Source organism: Gopherus flavomarginatus, chromosome 5 (genome assembly GCF_025201925.1).
Source record: "Gopherus flavomarginatus isolate rGopFla2 chromosome 5, rGopFla2.mat.asm, whole genome shotgun sequence".
In the NCBI taxonomy this organism is placed as follows: domain Eukaryota; kingdom Metazoa; phylum Chordata; order Testudines; family Testudinidae; genus Gopherus; species Gopherus flavomarginatus.
The window spans coordinates 105,471,021-105,492,660 of record NC_066621.1 but is presented as its reverse complement, the minus strand read 5'-3'; the positions used below and the strand labels follow the sequence as shown (position 1 = coordinate 105,492,660).

At 41.0% G+C, this 21,640-nt stretch overlaps 1 protein-coding gene across 7 annotated transcripts in view; it reads right to left on the bottom strand.

Moving 5' to 3' along the window:
* The window catches only part of DPH6 (diphthamine biosynthesis 6), a 370,092-nt gene that overhangs the window by 94,235 nt on the left and 254,217 nt on the right, over nucleotides 1–21,640 (bottom strand). For all 7 annotated transcript variants that reach the window (XM_050953883.1, XM_050953882.1, XM_050953884.1 and 4 more), the window contains exon 13: nucleotides 10,363–10,605. In XM_050953883.1, coding sequence (XP_050809840.1) covers nucleotides 10,363–10,605 — 243 coding nt within the window. The remainder of the gene's footprint in view (nucleotides 1–10,362; nucleotides 10,606–21,640) is intronic.

The following is a 21,640-nucleotide window of genomic DNA, read 5'->3' as shown; positions in this document are numbered from 1 at the left end:
TTTCATCTGATGTCCCTCAGTTCTTATATTATGGGAACAAGTAAATAACTTTTCCTTATTCATTTCTCCACCCTACTCATTCATGATTTTATATACCTCTATCATATACCCCCTTAGTCTCCTCTTTTCCAAGCTGAAAAGTCCTAGCTTCTTTAATCTCTCCTCATATGGGACCCGTCCCAAACCCCTAATCATTTTACTTGCCCTTCTCTGAACCTTTTCTAATACCAGCATATCTCTTTTGAGATGAGGAGACCACATCTGTATGCAGTATTCAAGATGTGGGCATATCATGGATTTATATAAGGGCAATAAGTTATTCTCCATCTTATTCTCTATCCCTTTTTTAATGATTCTTAAAATCCTGTTTCCTTTTTTGACTGCCGCTGCACACTGCATGGATGTATTCAGAGAACTGTCCATGATGACTCCAAGATCTCTTTCTTGATTAATTGTAGCTAAATTAGCCCCCATCATATTGTATGTATAGTTGGGATTATTTTTTCCAATGTGCATTACTTTACATTTATCCACATTAAATTTCATTTGCCATTTTGTTGCCCAGTCACTTGGTTTTGTGAGATCTTTTTGAAGTTCTTCACAGTCTGCTTTGGTCTAAACTATCGTGAGCAGTTTAGCATCGTCTGCAAACTTTGCCACCTCACTGTTTACCCCTTTCTCCAGATCATTTATGAAGAAGTTGAATAGGATGGCCCTAGGACCGACCCTTGAGGAGTATCACTAGTTACCCCTCTCCATTCTGAGAATTTACCATTTATTCCTACCCTTTGTTCCCTGTCTTTTAACTGGTTCTCAATCCATGGAAGAATCTTCCCTTTTATCCCATGACAACTTAATGTACGTAAGAGCCTTTGGTGAGGGACCTTGTCAAAGGTTTTCTGGAAATCTAAGTACACTATGTCCACTGGATCCCCCTTGTCCACATGTTTGTTGACCCCTTTCAGAGAACTCTAATAGAGTAGTAAGACACGATTTCCCTTTACAGAAACCATGTTGATTTTTGCCCAACAATTTATGGGCAATTTCTAAATGTCTGACAATTTTATTCTTTACTATTGTTTCAACTAATTTGCCCAGTACTGACGTCAGACTTACCGGTCTATAATTGCTGGAATCAGCTCTAAAGCCTTTTTTTAAATATTGGCGTTACATTAGCTATCTTCCAGTCATTGGGTACAGAAGCTGATTTAAAGGACAGGTTACAAACCATAGTTAATAGTTCCGCAATTTCATATTTGAAATTCACATCTGGTCCTGGTGACTTGTTACTGCTAAGTTTATCAATTAATTCCAAAACCTCCTCGAGTGACACTTCAATCTATGACAATTCCTCATATTTGTCACCTACAAAGGATGGCTCAGACTTGGGAATCTCCCTAACATCCTCAGCAGTGAAGACTGAAGCAAAGAATTCAGTTAGTTTCTCCGCAATGACTCTATCATTTTTAAATGCTCCTTTTGTATTTCGATCGTCCAGGGGCCCCACTAGTTGTTTAGCAGGCTTCCCACTTCTGATGTGCTTAAAAAACATTTTGTTATTATCTTTTGAGATTTTGGCTAGCCGTTCTTCAAACTCCTTTTTGGCTTTTCTTATTACATTTTTACACTTAATTTGGCAGTGATTATGCTCCTTTCTATTTACCTCACTAGGATCTGACTTCCACTTTTTAAAAGATGCCTTTTTATCTCTCACTCCTTCTTTTACATGGTTAAGCCAAGCCATGGTGGCTCTTTTTTAGTTCTTTTACTGTGATTTTTAATTTGGGGTATACATTTCAGTTGAGCCTCTATTATGGTGTCTTTGAAAAGTGTCCATGCAGCTTGCAGGGATTTCACTCTAGTCACCGTACCTTTTAATTTCTGTTTAAGTAACTGCCTCATTTTTGCATAGTTCCCCTTCCTGAAATTAAATGCCACAGGGTTGGGCTGTTGAAGTGTTCTTCCCATCACAGGAATGTTAATTGTTATTATGGTCACTATTTCCAAGCTGTCCTGTTACAGTTACCTCTTGGACCACTCAGGACTAAATTGAGAATCGCCTCTCCCCTGGTGGGTTCCGTACCAGCTGCTCCAAGAAGAAGTCATTTAAAGTATCAAGAAATTTCGTCTCTGCATTTCATCCTGAGGTGACATGTATCCAGTCAATATGGATATAATTGAAATCCCCCACTATTACTGAGTTCTTTATTTTGATAGCCTCTCTAATCTTCCTTTGCATTTCATCATCACTGTCACTGTCCTGGTTAGGCGGTCGATAATGATCCCTACTTTTATATTCTTATTTGAGCATGGAATTACTATCCAAAGAGATTCTATGGAACATGTGGATTCATTTAAGATTTTTACTTCATTTGATTCTACATTTTCTTTCACATATAGTACCTCTCCTCCCCTCCCTGCATGACCTATTCTGTCCTTCTGATATCATTTGTACCCTGGAATGATTGTGTCCCATTGATTGTCCTCACTCCACCAGGTTTCTGTGATGTCTATTATATCAATATCCTCCTTTAACACAAGGTACTCTAGCTCACCCATCTTATTATTTAGACTTCCAGCATTTGTGTACAAGCACTTTAAAAACTTGTCACTGTTTATTTGTTTGCCCTTTTCTGATGTGTCAGATTCTTTTTTTTTATGTGAATGTTTCTTGTCTGATCCAGCCCATACTTTATCCTCTTCCATCCTCTTCTCGTGACTAAAACCTAGAGAATCTCTAAGAATAGACTCTCCTCTAAGAGAAGTCTCTGTCTGATCCACATGGTCCTGTGCAGCAATCGGCTTTCCCCATCTCTTAGTTTAAAAACTACTCTGTACCCTTTTTAATGTTAAGTGCCAGCAGTCTGGATCCACTTTGGTTTAAGTGGAGCCCACCCTTCCTGTATAGGCTCCCCCATCCCAAAAGTTTCCCCAGTTCCTAATAAATCTAAACCCCTCCTCTCTACACCATCGTCTTATCCACGTATTGAGACTCTGAAGCTCTGCCCGCCTACCTAGCCCTGCATGTGGAACTGGAAGCATTTCTGAGAATGTTACCATAGAGGGTCCCGGATTTCAGTCTCTTTCCCAGCAGCTTAAATTTGGCCTCCAGGACATCTCTCCTACCCTTCCCTATGTCATTGGTACCTACATGTACCATGACCCCCGGCTCCTCCCCAGCACTACACATAAGCCTATCTAGATGCCTTGAGAGATCTGCAACCTTCACACCAGGCAGAAAAGTCACCATACGGTTCTCCCGGTCATCACACACCCAGCTATCCATGTTTCTAATAATCGAATCTCCCATTACTATCACCTGCCTTTTCCTAATGACTGGAGTTCCCTCACCCGGAGGCATAACCTCAGTGCAAGAGAATACCCCCATCATCATCTGGAAGGACGATCCCAACTATGGGAAGGTTTCCCTCTGCTCCCATTGACCGCTCTGCTTCTCTGGGCCTTTCATCCTTTCTTAACAGCGCAGGGGCTGTCTGACTGGAGGTGGGACAAATCTACAGTGTCCTGGAAAGCCTCATCAACATACCTCTCTGCCTTCCTTAGCTCCTCCAGTTCTGCCACCCTGGCCTCCAAAGCCCGTATGCGGTCTCTGAGGGCCACGAGCTCCTTGTACCGAATGCACACATATGCCACCCGCCCACAGGGCAGGTAATTATACATGCTACACTGAGCACAATAAACAGGATAGCCCCCACCCTGCTGCTGGGCTTCTGCCTGCATTCTCTCCTACAGCTACCTAGGTTCATGATAGGGTTTTTGTTTAAATTAAGAAGTTTTGATTATAGTTTAGTTTAAAGGTTTTAAAGAATGGCAAGTGTATCTCATCCCCTTCCCAACTCCCTGCTAGCGGCCCTGTTCGCAAAGCTCCCTGGTCACTTGCTCACTGCTTTATAAAGCCCCGGCGTTCTGATAGCCCCACCCCAACTAAGGCTCAGCCAATGAACAGCGGCTTCTAGATTTCAAACCTTGTTTAGAAGCTCACAGCTTCCAACTGCCAGCCACAGCACATGGTCCTTCAAACAAACAAACAGATAGACAAACACAAGCTCAGCACACAGCAAGTAACCCCCAAACACAAACTACAGACAGCCCCTTACCCCAAGGGTCCCGTATTTGTTCTTCCTTCACCTGGAGAATTCCCTCTCAAAACTCCCTGTTAGCTTAACTAGTAATGGCAGATGTAGGTGTACATTGACCAGGTAGTCAACTCACAAACTGCAAATGCAGATGCCAAACCTCTTATAGAACATACCTCTCAAAGAATGGTCTTTCTGGGTGATATGTGTTTAACCTTATGGGATAAGTATTTAAACTACTGAGCTACTGTGACTTTCTGTTCTTCTTTTAACTTTAACAACAAACTATTATTGTTTGTAAAATTATGAGTGTAAGCTTGGTAAAACTTTAGAAGTCACTTTATATCCAGGGAGGCTCTCCCTCTGTTGCAACAAAGAGAGACCAGGAAAACAAGAGGTTAATTAACTTAAAATTCCAACAGGTGAAAAAAAAACCCAGCAGGGAATATCCTTTCACATAGATTCTTTGTCTTCTTGTTTGCAGCTGGAAATGTTTTCCCAAGGGTGGGGGACCTGAAACTATAAAAAAGAGGGGCAAACATATAACCCCCATACTGTAGATGCAGTCTACAAGTGAGAAAAGGGGTTTTACCATTATTGTAGGAACACCACTGCCTCGAGAAACAGTAGCTCAACTGACAGAAGCATTCTGCTAGGGATTAAGTTGGCATACCTATGATGTTCAGGGGTGTGGATTTTTCATACCCCTGAGTGCTGTAGCTATGTTGATATAAACTTTAAGCGTAGACCGGGCCTAAGGCTCAAATCCAAGACCTCAACAGTGCCTGTCTGGGAATTTTCAGTTGAGGAGCTGTCACGTAGGTTCTTCAGGCAGAGAAGTCAGACAGCATTGCAGTGAGACAGAACTGAGCTCTAGGGGAGATAGAGGGGGATATATGCTTAGGCACATATCAGTGTAGAACTCCTGAGAGGGAGATGAACTTTTCCTCGTAATTCCCTGTAGGATTCACTCTTGCCTGGCCAATGACATATTTAGCTGCAAGATGGCCATGAGGGATTTTTCATTCCTGATCTTCCTCTCATTCCTTCCCCATCCTCCCCTTCCTATCCCCCATAATCTACATTATTCTCCCATAACTGAATTTCATCTCTGCTTTCTCTCTAATGTAGAAGAGCTGGAAGGGAAAGAAGTTAGACAAAAGTAAAATGAGAGCTGAGAACTAAAGCATAATGTGTCATTTCAGCTTTCCAGGTCAAAGAAAAATAGAAAGGAAATCAGAGGATCGGTGCTGATATACTAGCCTTGACTAACACATCTTTTACTTACTGCTTCTGGTAGGTGAAGCCATGCAATGTTTCTAATTGTGGCTGCTCAGTACGGTGAGAGAAAAGGTATTTATGACAAACAGCAATAGACATTAACTGAAAAGGCATCTGAAATGAGGAAAAAAACCTTAATATTTGGTAAATGAAATTGCTTTAACTGAAATGTATTATTATTTATTTGTATTGCAGTAGTGCCCAGAAGTTCCAGGTCCCATTATGCCAGCCACTTCACAAATACATAGTAACAGATAGCCCTTGCCCTGAAGAATTTACAATTTAAACAGATTACATATACAGACAAAGGGCACAGAGAAGTAATGTGGCTTGCTAAAAGGTAACTTAGCCAGAAAATAGAAGAGCCAGGAACAGAAGAAAGGTCTCTTAGCTCTCAGACTAGTTCCATGTTCATTATATCATGCTACCGCTGCATGATAATAGTTTTTTGATACATATTTGAAAGTGGGTATCAGTGAAGTAATTTGGACAGTCGGAAACCATCTTCATTTTTTTAAAGTAGGTAACAATGCCTAATAAATAGTGCTCATTTCTATCACTGAGGACAGTGACAAGAAAGGGACTTAACAGAACTATGGGTCTGATCCTGTGGCCCTTATTCAGACTAAGCTCCCATCAACTTCATGTTCATGCTCTACATTATCATCTTCCTTGAAGTATATTGTTTCTGTGTATATAAACACATATAGATGCACATCCACACACTTCTCCATGGTCCCTTCCTTTAGACCCAATTCACTTCTGTCCTCGAGGCGGCTCCAGGCACCAGCGCAGCAAGCGCGTGCCTGAGGCAGCAAGCCGCGGGGGACGGCGTGCTGGTCACTGTGAGGGTGGCAGTCAGGACATCTTCGGGACCGGGACCGGCAGATCACCCGCAGAAATGCCACCGAATCTGCGTGACCAGCGGACCGTCTGCAGAAACGCGGCTGAAGGCCGCCTTACTACCGTGCTTGGGGCAGCAAAAAACATAGAGCCGCCCCTGTCTGTCCTACCCAATTTATGTATCGTATTTTGTACTCTTCTATATTATTGACATCAAATATATAGAATTATTCAACTGAAGTTTTAGAAAAACATTATTTATGCAGGAGAAATTCATCTCACATCTTTATGATACCCTACTAATAATTTTTTGGTGTTCCATAAATAAGCCTTGGCAGTTGAGAAGTATGATGTATATTATTTAGGAACAATAGACTCATAGACTCATAGACTCATAGGTCAGAAGGGACCAATCTGATCATCTAGTCTGACCTCCTGCACAAGGCAGGCCACAGAACCCCACCCATCCAATTTTATAACAACCCCTATCCCAGGACCGAGTTATTGAAATCCTCAAAAATGGTTTGAAGACCTCAAGCTGCAGGGAAACCACCAGCAAGCGACCTGTGCCCCACGCTGCAGGGGAAGGCGAAAAACCTCCAGGGCACCTGCCAATCGGCCCTGGAGGAAAATTCCTTCCCGACCCCAAATATGGCGATCAGCTAAACCCTGAGCATGTGGGCAAGAGTCACCAGCCAGCACCCAAGAAGGAATTCTCCGCAGCAACTCAGTACCCTTGTTTAATACAAATACCTCAGTAATCACAATAGACTGTCATTTCTCTGTTAAATTCAGAACATTCAACAATCAAACAGAAGTATGAAAGCCCTTTAAAATTTTAATTAAATCTGTGGTTTATAATGTCTGGTCTGGAAGAAATAAGCTCTGAACTGAATAATTTTATTTGCACAGTTACACATAGTCTGTTTTTCATGGAATGACTGAAACGGAATAATTCCAGTCTACACATTGTTTGCTCTTACTAGGTAACCAATAGGTTGCTATTCATTCATACCTATCTTTGGCCACTGATTGAAATGAAGAAAACTCTTTCGAATAAGAGAATGTTTTTGTTTGGCTGGCTGTTTTATTTTGCTATAATAGAACATTATGTCCTACTGGCCCAGGGCTGTAGTACTGGGACACCAGCAAAGAAAGAGAAAACACAATAAAAGGAGAGAGAAAATCCTGTCTCTTTAATGCACACACCTTTCAGTGTGCAGCCACAGTTCCTGGTCTGCTCACAGAAAAGTAATACTAAGGCTTTCTCCAGTTTGGTTCAAAGGGATTTCTTAAGTAAGCGCCAGATCCTGGAAGGCTGGAGGTCTCCTGGCTTCCTTGCCTCCACAGATTAGGAGAAGGGGAAGAAATACAGCTCTCTAGTTCCCCCAACGCCTTCAAATCTCCTGGCTCTGTTCCTCCCTGGTCAGAGGAGAGAGACAACACTCAGTTTTCCATAAGAATGCCTAATCTATTATTTCCCCTTCCACACAAACCTTGATGAATCAAGGTGAGACTCTTCTGTTTCCAGCCAGCAGGCCAAGCAGCTTCTCAGGGAAGAACAGGCCTCCACTGGATAGAAGGGAGTTACCTCTTTCCCTGCCTTAGTGTGAGTTTTACATAAACCATTCCTCACCAGTAAAGGCCTCAACACACTAAGAAAAAACATAGCATCCAGACCTCTCTTTCCCAAGCATGATTATAGAGGAAGTGGTAGGAAACTGGTTATAGCAACATTTAACTTCCACTGATATTTTTAAGAACTGTCCAATCCATCTTCAGGCCAAGTCAAGGCACAGAACTGTTGCAATGATGGACAATCTCCCAGGATGATTCACAACACTGAAAAATGTGCTGCTTTTTAATCTTTCCTCTGTTTCTGCCACTGCAACTCATAAGGGATTGACCTCCTTATGGGACCTGACAGGAGTTTATGAAATGGCTCTAAATTGGCCTTTCTAACAAATCCCACAGAGTGCTATTGGGGAGCTAATCCTTCTCTCCCAAAGCTCTCATATGTGGAGTCCTGCAAGGCTCATACCGGTCACTGCTCTAATTTAAACTCTCTTTGAGACAATCATGAGCTGACATGGGCTATGATACCAGCAATATCCTGACGACATGCAGTTCTATATATATGCATTTTTCACCTTGCCCAGACAGCCCTATCTCCCAGCAATTTCAGTACATGGAGAGAATATGAGAGTGGAAGAAGAATGGCTGGGTCACATTGTACCCAGTAAAGACTTAAATCAGGCTAGGAGGAAAAGGGAAGCATTTCCAAGAATTGGTAACCACCACCAATTTGCCTTCAAATGAGGGCACAGACTTCCCATAGACAAAATGGTGTCTATGGTCATGTTGCACTCATCACTGCCCTTGACAAATAGCTAGACACACCAAAAGCACCTTCCTCCAGCTGTCAGCTAATATGAAAAAACTTGTTTCTTCTTTCCCTGACAGTTGTGGTCCTGGAATGGGCCTGCATAAGATGTTTGTGAAATTATTGCATCGGGTGCATCATGAGATGATCCATCTCCTAAATGATTCCAGCTGAAGAGAGAATATTAAACTTGTGTTTTGGAATCTACACTGGATTTCCATTCATTAATAGTTCCACTTAGAGGTTATGATATTAATCTATAAAACCCTCAAATGAGTAGAAGCATATTATCTTAAGGACCATGTTACCTTAAGGAAATGCCATGGCAGCTGCAATCCTCTGACATAAATATGACTAACAAGTATAAATTCTAAGAAGAAAGAGATAGGGAACATTCTCCATAGGAAACAGGCAGAGTCTAAGGGCTTGTCTACACTTAGAAATTTTACAAAATATCTGTTATGGAATAATTTTTCTGGAATAGCTATTTTGGTAAATTTCCAAGTGTAGATAAGCCATAAACTGCCTTATTCAGATCATGCTGTAATGACTCACCTTTTTGCCAATACATGCCCCCCAGAAAGGACTGGGGCAGATGAAAAAAATCTGACATTATGCCCCCCAAAAAGAAGCTACAGGAAGTGCAACATGCAAAAATAATACAGGTTGAATTAAGAAACTGAGATCCAAGGTTGGTAGAGCTAAAAAGAGGATAGGTGAAGGCCAGGAACTCTAGAGAGGCAGCACACTCATTCTCAGAGAAATGGAAAGCATTATTCATTAGAGTTCCCTTCCAATAAATGAAGGAGAAATGTGATGGGCTTTGAGTAAAATTCTGTGCATCCCTCCTCATTCAAAGAGAGGGCTGCACTGATGCAAAGGCGCTGAAAGTGGAGGGGGGAGAAATAAGGGGAAAGGAAGGTTACTGAGCAGAGTTCAGAAAATTCCTTGAATATTTGTATTACACATGAACTCAGCTTCAAAACAGTTTCTTCTGCTCTAGCTATCTGTTCCCCTTAGAAGTCAGAACACTTTGAGTCATTTATGATAATTATGTGCTAATTATCTCAAGTTTATCTACCTGTAAAATGGGTACTATGCAGAAGTGTAGTGACCATTCATTATTTAATGCCTGTAAAGTTCTCTGAGATCATTAAAAAAAAAATGGAGCAGGAATATAAAGTATCATTATTGCATCATAAGAAATCATTGTGCAAATTATTATATTGTCAGGGAGGATATGAGTCACCAACAGCCATGCAAACTTGCTCAGGACAGAATTTGGCCTTATGTGTTCAGGTTTAATAAGCAGCAAAAGCTAATGAATTCCATTCACATTAAAATATTGCTTATAATAAACACTGAAACAAGAAAACCAGTAGAATAATTGAAAAAAATTCAGAGAAACTGCTCAATACCTTTACAGAAGATACACAGGCAGAACTATTTCAAATTGAATATTGTTCAAATTTTTTCAGGAGCGACTGGCTTTCGTAAAGAATTTTTTAACTTATTGCTTTGGGGAATTAAGACAAAGTTAGTGATGACTATAACTTTCTATTAAGCAACTTTCCTTCTCAGTTGTGCTCAGCCACTTATGAGCCAGAACATAACAGCTCAATCAAACCTTATTATATCAGTTTTACTTGAACCCCTCTGAAATGCACTGAGAAAATTCTGATATTACTGCAAGACTTAGAAAAACTTTTTTTATAAATTGACTTTTTTTTAAACTAGAAAGAAGAAAATGGATCTTACCTTTTTAAGTTCGCTTAATTTCTTTTGCCATATAGCGCGAGCGACAGGAATGTACTTTCTGTCAGTTACATAACAACTGGCCATAAGGATGTGGTGGAGTTCAATGCTGTGGCTCATAGCTTTAAGGACTTTTTCGACATGTCTTAGTGAAAGTGTAGCCTCAGTTTGTATGCCACCACCTACAAGCTGCATGGTACAAGGTACTAATGCAATCTGCCCAGCACAGTATAGAACTTCTCCAATCTAGAAGAGAATAAGAAAAAAAAACAAGTTTGATTTTTTCTTTCCTTTTTCTAAGCATTCTCCTTCACCACTTGCTGTTCTCTGTCATCAAAGAAGCACTTCTGACTTTGCCACAAATGGAGCAAATATGCCAACCTAAAGGTCATTTTCAACAGAAATTTAGTTACACTATAAAAGTATCACACTGTAATAAACTTTAACCAAAGAGTTAATACATGGATGGTCAAATGCACATAATCTTCCAAGAATCAGCCATGAACTGATTAAATAAGTCTAGAAATATGTAAATTTAACCTTTCACAATGTCACAATATTTCTCTGCAATCACTGAAAGGGTTTGTGTCAAGTTAAAAACAAGTTGTTTACAGCCCAACAACTCAGGTACTCAGAAAAATGGATCATTTTACTTCTACAATTTATGGACAACAATACTTTTCATTATTTTAAGGCAATCATATCAAGGTAACCATTCTCTACAGTGTATTAACCTAAGAGCTCTGTTTGATGTTACATTTTGCTATTGTTTCTACAACATGCCAATCCCCAAATATGCTGAATGGTTGGCTGCTTCTGCTTTCTCCAAGTACATTTGCACAATCTACAAAGTTCCCATGAGTTTAAACAAGTAGAGTTGTGGGCTACTGTATGTTATGGGTTTTGTTACATATATGCATGACGACTCTGGTTTGCTGCTGCTTACATTTTTTTATTTTATTTTTATTTCTTTAGATGTATACAAACAGTACAAAGGCAACTATCCATAATACTCTTGGTGCCCTTGACATAACTTAAGTATCAATAAAAATAATACCCAGCTAACAGGCAGTTGTGCAGTTAATGATAAGCCACCACCAAGAACAGGAAACTGATGATTGCTGAAGAAGAATCTTACTGGAACCTAGGGTGCTGGGTTTACCCTCCAGAAATCTAACTAGAATGCCTTTTTGCTTCAAGAGCAAATTGTTTGCCAGATATACTGCTCATACAGGGTATCCAATCAATGTGTCTTATTTTGAGGCTAAAGCATAGCTACTTTGGGCTGCTTTTCACAAGCTTATCGGGCAAGACCTACCAGGTAAGACTCTCAAGACCTACATTCTCAACCACAGCTAACAGAGGAAACATTGGTTCCAACTGTTCAGACATCTTCAGGACTTATGAATTTAATGTAAACATCAAGATCCTTCATTCCCTTTTTCTTTATTTCTCTAAGGAGTCTACACAATTTCTGAGCAGTGAATGTTACTCCACACAAAAACTAAGGACAGAAGTTGGATGTATAGTGGGTGTAAGCAGCTTTGAAACCAGTACAGGAAACATATTGCTGTAAGTAGAGAGAGTTGGGGAAAAGCTCTGCTTCACTATGTAAAATGAATTGTGCAAGAATTCTTTATGAGAAATGTTGCAGAACTTTTTGTATAAACTGTATAAATTCCTCAGAATTAAGGCTAAGTAATAAAGAAATCTGTGTCCTGGAAGACATGGCAATCAAACCATGTGACAGACCCATATGCAACTCCAAATCTGTCCTCATAACTGTCTGTGTCTCACAAAAGACTCACACATGTAACTATTGGAAGAGTGTCTTACACAATTTGGCATACAAATTCTATGATTAGCAGCTGAAGAGGGGGAGGAGGCACAGAGGAAGCATAATAGACTAGCTGACACCCATCAAATGATCTTTTAAAACTGTATAAGATGTCTAAAATATTGTTTTGATAATGCTATATATAACCCTGAATTTTGAAAACAGAAATGCAAGTAATATTTTGGTTAAAAAAAAGAAATTGTCTTTTTTTTTTTTTTGAAAGACTCTTCTATTTTAAAATATGTGCCACTGAACAAGGGAGTCCAGCCAGCTATCAAGAGGCATACTGACAAGATAGGAAGCAAATCCAGGAAGATATGATTCAGAGGGGCACAGGTTTATTTTTGGAAAAGAGGCCTTTGTTCTCACCACTGCTAAATTAAATCTTTGGATATAACAAAGCCTCCAATGCAGGTAATTTGTAATCTTCTATAGAGAAATCTCCCCAGCACCACTTCTCCTTCCCCTGTTAGGCCCCTGGCTTTACATGCATCACCCATGTTAATTACTAGATAGACAGAAGAGCTGTTCAACCAGTTCATTTCCTCTATTCTTGAACAGATTGTTTGAGACATAATATGAATACTAATTAATGATAAAATATCTGTCAGTGTTTTGAAGTATGCACTAAGACAGCATTTTCTTAAAGTCTCCTGGATAGTTCCAATACAATTAGCCCTGCTGGTCATAAGCAGGGTCAAAACAAAACTCTGGAAGATTTGAACAAAACTGTCAATACTTTTGGCTCAAATTCAGTGGGAATTGTGCAGAGATATAAAAAAAAAACAACCACCTTTTTTTACCCCTCTGTTCTTAACATACTTGTTTTCATCTTAAGACATAATTAATAGAAAAACTGTATGCCCAAGATGCCACCATGTTATAAAAAGGTGAGTGCCAGTGGGGGGGGGGGAGAAGGAGAAGGAATCAAAACAAGGTCACAGATTATTAACAACTATTTTGCAGAGGGACATAGCTTAAGTTAAAAGGGAAAGGGTAAGCACATCCCTCTCCTCCTCTTTCCCAATGGCTTGATCATGGCATACAACTATCAATAAACAAATAACCAACAAGGGCAAAGCAGCAAAGAACAAAGTGCATTAGCAGGTTTCAGAGGGCTGTCTGTACAGCATTTTAAATAGTATACAGAAAGGGGATAGCAAAGTAAAAACTCATCTTATGCTGGGAAGACTCAATAATATCTCATTTGCAGTATTGAAATCATATAACAGGAGATGTCACAATGTATGATGGCAATCCTTGTGTTGTGAAAGTGCTGGGCAAAACCCTGCTAAAGCTTCGCAACAGTTTCTTTGAAACCTCTATGACGACAACGAAAAATTTAACAGACTACAGTTTCACAGAATATCGAGTCCAGAGAACCAACATTATCAGTGGAAACAGATCTGCAATATAATTGTTATGCATTCACACACCAATGTCATCATTCGAGTTACACTGTGAATTTTATTTCCATTGTAGTCCATTAAAGATCTGATAAACCAGCAAATGAAAGCACTCTCTGACTTAAGGCTTGTCTTTCTGGGCCAGATTCCAATCTCAGTTACACCAATCTACTTCCAGAGTAACTCCACAGGAGTTAATGGGATTGATTTGGATTTAGATTGCTGTAATTGACATCACGGTGATTCTACAGATTCTTGCACCTTGTGTGTCACTTTACACCTGTGCAAAGTGCAAAAGTGGGTCTAATAAATTATCAATCTATGTTCATTTTGCCTAGGTGTAAACGACTACACAAAGTGCAAGGCAAAGGAGAAACAAGCCTCCGAAGTCTTTAGTTCTCCTTGTTATGGCTAGGAATGCCAACCTTTCATATGGGTGAATTCTCTTATATATTCTAGCTGTGCTGCAACATCCAAGCACAATACAAGGCCAGATCATGGCACGTTCTGTGTGCTGGAGCAAAGGAGGTGTGAGGTACCAGTTGCTGCCTACCCCTAACACTGCTCTCACTGGGAGAGGGAAAGTAGACACGCAGAGCTGAAATGTAACCCTTTTCTTTCTCCCCCCATCAAAATAAGGTGAGCAGGAAGGAATGGCTGGGGTCTTGGTTCTGCCTCTCCAACATGCCAGGCAGTGTAGCTGCATTAGTGCATTAGATGGTGTATGCTGTGCCAGGTATAGATCCGGTACAATGTGCTCTCACCACAGAGAAGCTCACAAATTGAGAGTGTCAAATTCCCCAGTGGGATACTTCTGAGGATCCGCAACAATGCACTGCACCTTACTCTGGCTCATGGCAAATCTATGTCCACAAGGGGTGAGATATACAGAGACAAAAATATCTGTCACTTTAATTCAAACACAATATAATTGTACCTCCTTTATTTATTATTTCATAACAAATAGCTCGTGTATAAAATTGAAGATTCCACTTAATAAAACAGGTGAGCGAATAAGCCACAATGCATTATTTCACGTATTCAACTTTTTGAGCAGGGCATGCCAACTTTTAGCTGAAGTTAGACTTCTTTTCCACTAGCACAGACTCTAAATCAGTGCAATTAAGACCACTTTGCAATTTACACTCATTGTCTAATAAACTGTTACCAGTAACACGTTCAGAAGTGACCTGTATTACACAGGCCTCCAAGCACTAAATAAAACTTCCACAGTTATGTTCTAGTAAGTCCTGAGCCAAACGTAAAACAATGGATTGTTTGAAGACTGTCTTTCTTTGGGTTGTTCTAAAAGTCCTGCTTAGAATACCTTCACTGGCTAATCCTCATAGTGGCACTAGCATTGGAACACATTCTTTCTCTATGCTTTCAAAGGAATTGGAGTAGGAGTTAATTAAAGGAAAATAACTGAGGGGAAAAGAAAGCAAGCAAGACAGAAAGACAGACAGAAAGCAAATATTTGAAATGATGCTAAATCTTGGTAGTATTTTGTTCCATGTTCTGTCCCATGTAAATTGTTTATATAACTTGTAAGTACACTGTAATATATATCTTTGTTTATATATTGTGACAAAGTTCCTCCTCTACCTTGGTGGGTCCTGCGCTTATTGGCAGATTTGATCACCTCAGTGATCTTCCCCACAGTCTGGGTCAACTCCTCCTGTGTCTGATCAGGAGTTGGGAGTTTTGGGGGGAACCTGTGCTCGCCCTCTACTCTGGGTCCCAGCCCAGGGCCCTGTGGATTGCAGCTGTCTATAGTGCCTCCTGTAACAGCTGCATGACAGCTACAACTCCCTGGGCTACTTCCCCATGGCCTCCTCCAAACACCTTCTTTATCCTCATCACAGGACCTTCCTCCTGGTGTCTGATAACGCTTGTACTCCTTAGTCCTCCAGTAGCGCACCCTCTCACTCTCAGCTCCTTGCACCTTTTGCTCCCAGCTCCTCACACGCACTTCCTCTCCTCTGGCTCCTCCTTGGCATGACTGGAGTGAGCTCCTTTTTAAACCCAGATGCCCTGATTAGCCTGCCTTGATTGGCTGCAGGTGTTCTAATCAGCTTGTCTGCCTTAATTGGTTCTAGCAGGTTCCTGTTTACTCTAGTGTAGCCCCTGCTCTGGTCACTCAGGGAACAGAAACCTACTCATCCAGTGACCAGTATATTTGCCCTTTACTAGACTCCTGTACCCCACTGGTCTGGGTCTGTCACAATACCTATTTTATATTCCCAGTGAACGTTTGATCATATTCCCAAAAGCTGGAAGTTTTTTAAGCAGACAATATTATAGGCACAATTGCAAACTATCCTGACAAAAAACGAAAGACAGAAAAAATAGCAGCTCTATCAGGAGCACTAGCTGAAGCAATCTCAGAACCGTTAGCAATTATCTTCGAGAACTCATGGAAGACAGGGGAGGTCCCAGAAGACTAGATAAGGGCAAACACAGTACCTACCTTTAAAAAGAGGAACAAAGAAGATCCAGGGAATTAAACCAGTCAGCCTGACTTTAATAATTTGTTCCAGTGTCTTTCCAGGTATCAAACAATTAATTTGTAAGCACCTTGAGAATAACAGGGTGATGCATAATAGCCAACATGGATTTAGCAAGAACAAATCATGCCAAACCAACCCAATTTCCTTCCAAAATGGGGAAAATCAGGAGAGTCATATGTAAGACATGGGAGGTAATAGTCCTGCTCTATTGGCACTGGTGAGGCCTCTGCTGCAGTACTGTGTCTAATCCTGGGGAGCCACACTTTAAGAAAGATGTGGACAAACCAGAGGGAGTTAAAAGGTTTAGAAAACCTCACCGGAAATTTTATAAAAGCTGGAAATATTTAATCTTCAGGAAAGAAGACTGAGGAGAGATCTCATAACAGTCTTAAAAGAGCTCAATTTGTTTATCTTAACAAAGAGGTGGTTAAGGGGTGACTTGATTACAGTATGTAAGTAGCTACATGGGGAACAAATATTTAATAATGGATTCTTCAATCTAGCAGTGGAAATTGGCTGGAAATTGAAAGCTAGACAAACTCAGAGTGGAAATAGGGTGTAAATTTTTAACTGTGAGAACAACTTACCAAGAGCAGTGATGGATTCTCCATCACTGACAATTTTTAAATAAAGATTGGATGTTTTTCTAAAAGAAATGTCCTAGGAATTATTTTGGGGAAGCTCTATATGGCCTGTGTTATACAGAAAGTCAGACTAGATGATCACAATAGTGCCTTCTGGCCTTGGAATCTATGAATATGTTAAGGGCTGTTATAAAGAGGATAGTGATCAATTGTTTTCCAAGTCCACTGAAGGTAGGACAAGGAGTAACGGACTTAATCCACAGCAATGGAGATTTAAAAGGTTAGATATTAGGAAAAACTTTCTAACAATAAGGGTAGCTAAGTTCTGGAACAGTCTTCCAAGGGAGATGGTGGAATCACCATCATTGGAGATTTTAAAGGACAGGTTAGACACGCCCCATTAGAGATGGTCTAGGTTTACTTGGTCCTGCCTCAGTGCTGGGGGCTGAACTTGATGATCTCTTGAGGTCCCTTTCAGCTTTATATTTCTGTCATTCTGTGAACTTAAACATAATAAAAATTACACATCCAGAAACTATTCCAGAAAATGAAGTGCTAATAGGGCTAATTAGGTGCCACTATTGTAGCTGCTGCATACAGATAGGGGGGAACTCCTTCTTAACAGGAATAATTGAGAGTGTTATTTAGAATAGAATAATTAAACCTTTGGACAAATATAACCTATTAAGGTCAAATCAAGCTGATTTCTAAAGGGAAATTATGCTTTCCATGCCATTTCATCACACATCATGCGGCTGGTTCAGTCAACTTTAAGATCAAAGACATAAGATAAGGCAGGAAACTAATAATTTTATTTACATTGTCTTCAGTTTAGCTATCTTTGCTATAATGAAATACTGGCTAATTACCTTATGTGAATGAATGCAACTAGTTTACCTGTGTATGCATAAGAAATAGAGGATAAGCTTCAAAGCAATGGTCCACAGACAATCTGCACTGCGTATTCTTCCTCAGGGGAAAGTCCTGCTGTTATAAGAGGCTTGTCATCTTATTAGAGAGATATAAAGGAAAGCCTGGACCCGATCCTGCCACGTCAAGTCTGCTTAAACTTTGAACAGGGGAAGTATAAGTCGTAAGATAGAGATCTTTAAAATAATGACTTGGAATAACCTGGAAAATGCTTTAAAAGACTAACAGACTTTACATCTAAGCTGCCTTTGGATTCTGACCTGTTGGGATGACAGACTTTTACAAGTGAGCAGTTTATACATCTCTGCTATGAAACTGACCTAAGGACTCTATGCATTTGTATGCATATTGATCTTTTAACCATTTTTAACTCTCCTCTTCCTTTTTCCTTTTATTATTAAGCCTTTCATTTTAGTTACTAAAGGATTGGGATCAGTGTGATTATTGGCTAAGATCTGAGACTCATACTGACGTGAGGATAAGTGTCCTGTCCTTTGGGACTGGTGAACCTCACATACGGTGAATCAGGTTTTCAATACTCCTGACTATATTAGACTTGGCTGTCTATATGAGAATCAAGGGCTGGAATGCTTACACGAGATTGTATTTGGTTTCTAGTTAACCATTGTGGTGTCAAAGAAGCTGTTTTGTTACTGGCTTGGTGAATCTAATTACAGAATGAATCGCCAGTTTTTGGGATTGCCTGCCCTATTCCTTGCAGTCTGTCTTGAGCGTAGCATTCTCAGTGTGGCCCATCCAGGCCTCTGGTCACAGTATTACAACCACATCTGTATCCCACAAATCAGTTAAGAGTGAGATTAGTACATAGTCTACTCACTGGAGAGGCCCTGAAGTGGGTTTCCCTCTCCTCTCTTTTGTACAGGGAAAGGTGGGCAACTTTGATGACTCTAATAAGAACATTCTACAGAAGCTGCTCTCCATGCCCCCCCACCCAACCAGGGTCCCAGGTGTGCAGCCAAACATGCAGCAGATTCAATGGTCTGGCTGCAGACACCCATTGGAATGAGGCCATGCAGTGACACCACTTCAGGTAGAGGCTCAATTATTCTATCAAAGATGTAACTGCCTGGGTAGAACATCCATCTAGCCTAGGAGCTTTAATTCAACTTTGCATTAGGACTGATGATAAGCCAATGGAGCAAGCTCAAGAAAAAACAGCACACTGCCTGATACCAGCCTGCCAGAACTCTTCTGTCTTCTGTGGTTCCGGTTATCCGACCAGACCCTGAACTTATGCAGTTGATCCAGCCCAGTCCCACCTTTCTGTGGACAAAAAGAACCACTGACAGGCACTGGCATTGTGCCCATATTCAGGGATGCCAGGGAACACTGTAGCAGGGTGCTGGGCCAAGGTCTGGCCCAGCCCTGGGTCAGGAAATGCTAGAGACCAACCCCATTACTGGGTGGGGGGGTAAGGTTGGGTTGGTGCTTTATTCTTCCTCACAGCGAATCACGCTGCCACCTATCCAACCAAACCTTGGTAACCCCAACCACATTACCCAACTCCATCTCCCTTTTTGACTCCAGCAGTCTACCATGCTAAACTTTACTTACAAGGTGTTTGTTAAGGGGTATTGAATTGCCATCCTCAACAAGGACTTCCCTGAGCTTGTCAAGGCTATTGACGGATCACTTCTCTCTTAAGGCCCTATCGCACATCAGACAGTCCCCTTGGAGGTCATTACTTTGGCAATCTTGTAGTTTTGGGTCAAATGAACTCTGCATTTGCTGCTTATCATTGGTGTCCCCTGGATCATCACTTAGGAGCACTGAATCAGCTGGTGCTCTCAATCTATACTCTTCTGCTCCCTGTGGTGCCGACAAGCTTGCCTTCCCAGCTCCAGCAAACAGACATTTGCATTCTGTGGCACACTTCAGCCACTGAAGGACCCAGAATCACAATCTGAAGATTTTTCAGTAGTGTCTGGAATTCCTGTCAAGTACCGAGAATATGCCAAGGTATTTGACAAACAGAAAGCGAATGCTCTACCTCCTCAACAGAAGTTACAATTGCCCAATAGATGAATAGAATAGAGATTCCTTTCGGATACATTTATGCCCTATCTAAACATGAGTTGCATGCCTCTGGGGGTACGACAAGGGAAATCTTGATTCCTCCAGCATGAGCACCTATCTTCTTTGTGGCAAGAAGGATGCATCCGTCTGACCTTGCATTGATTATCAAGCCCTAAATAAGATCGCCATCCACAATCCAAACCTACTTCCTCTGATAATCAAACTCCTGGAAATAATCCATTTGGCTTGGGTTTTTACAATGCTAGATCTGCATGGAGCATACAACTTGGTCAGAATCTGGTAGGGATATGAATGGAAGACAGCATTTCAGACTAGATATGGCAATCTCAAATACCTGGCCCTGTTGTTTGATCTGTGTAAAGCCCCTGCTACCTTCCAGCATTTCATGAATGACTATTTCAGAGAAATCCTCAACAAATTCATGATAATCTACTTAGACAATATTCTCATTTTTTCAGAGAATCTAAAACTCCCTGACCACCAAGTGAGCACTGTTCTTGACGAGCTCTGCCAAAATCAACTTCACGTGAAAACTGAGAAATGTGAATTTGTTAAAGACACCATGCAGTTTCTGGGCTATTTTATCTCCCTAGTGAAACTCGCCATGGACCCTGCAAGACTACAGCCATCACCAAGTGGAAAGTGCCCTCAAATATATGCATGGTACACGAAATGGGGAGGGCTGTGAGTTAATACAGAGAATTCTTTCCCAGGTATCTGCCTGGTGGGTCTTGCTCACATGCTCAGGTTCTAACTGTTCGCCATATTTGGGGTCAGGAAGGAATTTCTCCCCGGTTCAGACTGGCAGAGACCCTGGGTTTTTTCCATCTTCTTCTGCAATATGGAGCATGGGTCACTTGCAGGTTTAAACTAAAGTAAATGGTGAATTCTCTGTAACAAAGTCTTAGAACCATGATTTAAGGATTTCAGTAACTCAGCCAGAGGTTAGGTGTCTATTACAGGAGTGGGTGGATGAGGGTCTCTGGCCTGCAATGTGCAGGCAGTCAGACTAGATGATCACAATGGTCCCTTCTGACCTTAAAGTCCACGAGTTCCTCAGGTTCAAAAATTTTTACCAGCGACTCATCCAAGGATTCTCTAAACTGGTAGCTTCTATAACATCCCTCCTCCAGAAGGACTAAGTTCACCTGGTCAACTGACATGCAGATGGCGTTTGAATGCTTGAAAAAGGTGTTTATTTGTGCCTCTTTTTGAACCATCTGGACCTCACCGAATCATACAAACAATAGGAGGAACTAACTAATTGAGGCCCAGATCCTACAGTTAAACAGTTACACCCATACTTAACTTTTATCTGGGAGCATATGCAAGATCTGGCCCTGACTGACTATCCAGGGGAAAAAGGAAAGTAACACAAAGTGCTATCCAATGTATAAAGTAAGCAAAATATGGGAAAGATGGTTTTTCCTCTATTTTTTTCCCAATTATAGGAATCTTAGGTGCTCTTTGTAACAATAGCGTTCAGATACATTCAGACACATGGAGGCAGACACATGCTGGAGGTGAATGCATGGCTGCGCAGATGGAGGGCTTCAGCTTCCTTGGCCATGGGATGCTGTTCAGAGAAGAAGGACTGCTGAGCGGAGATGGGGTCCATCTATCAAAGAAGGGAAGAGTATCTTTGAATACAGAGTGGAAATTCATTAGATTTCCCCTCTGTATTCCCTCTTGTCTTTCCTTTGTCCCTGCTGTGATTGCCCAACGCCTCTCCCTCCCCACGATTCCAACTCAGGTCTCCATGTTTTGGACTTGCCTGTGGGCTCTTGTCTCCTCCCACATTGAATCTAGTTTAATGCCTGCCTCACTATGACTATATACAAATGCAAAAAGTATGGGGAACAAACAGGAAGAAGTAGAAATACAGAATAGTGAATAATCACAATTATGACATAATTGGCATCACACAAACTTGGTGGAATAATACACATGACTGGA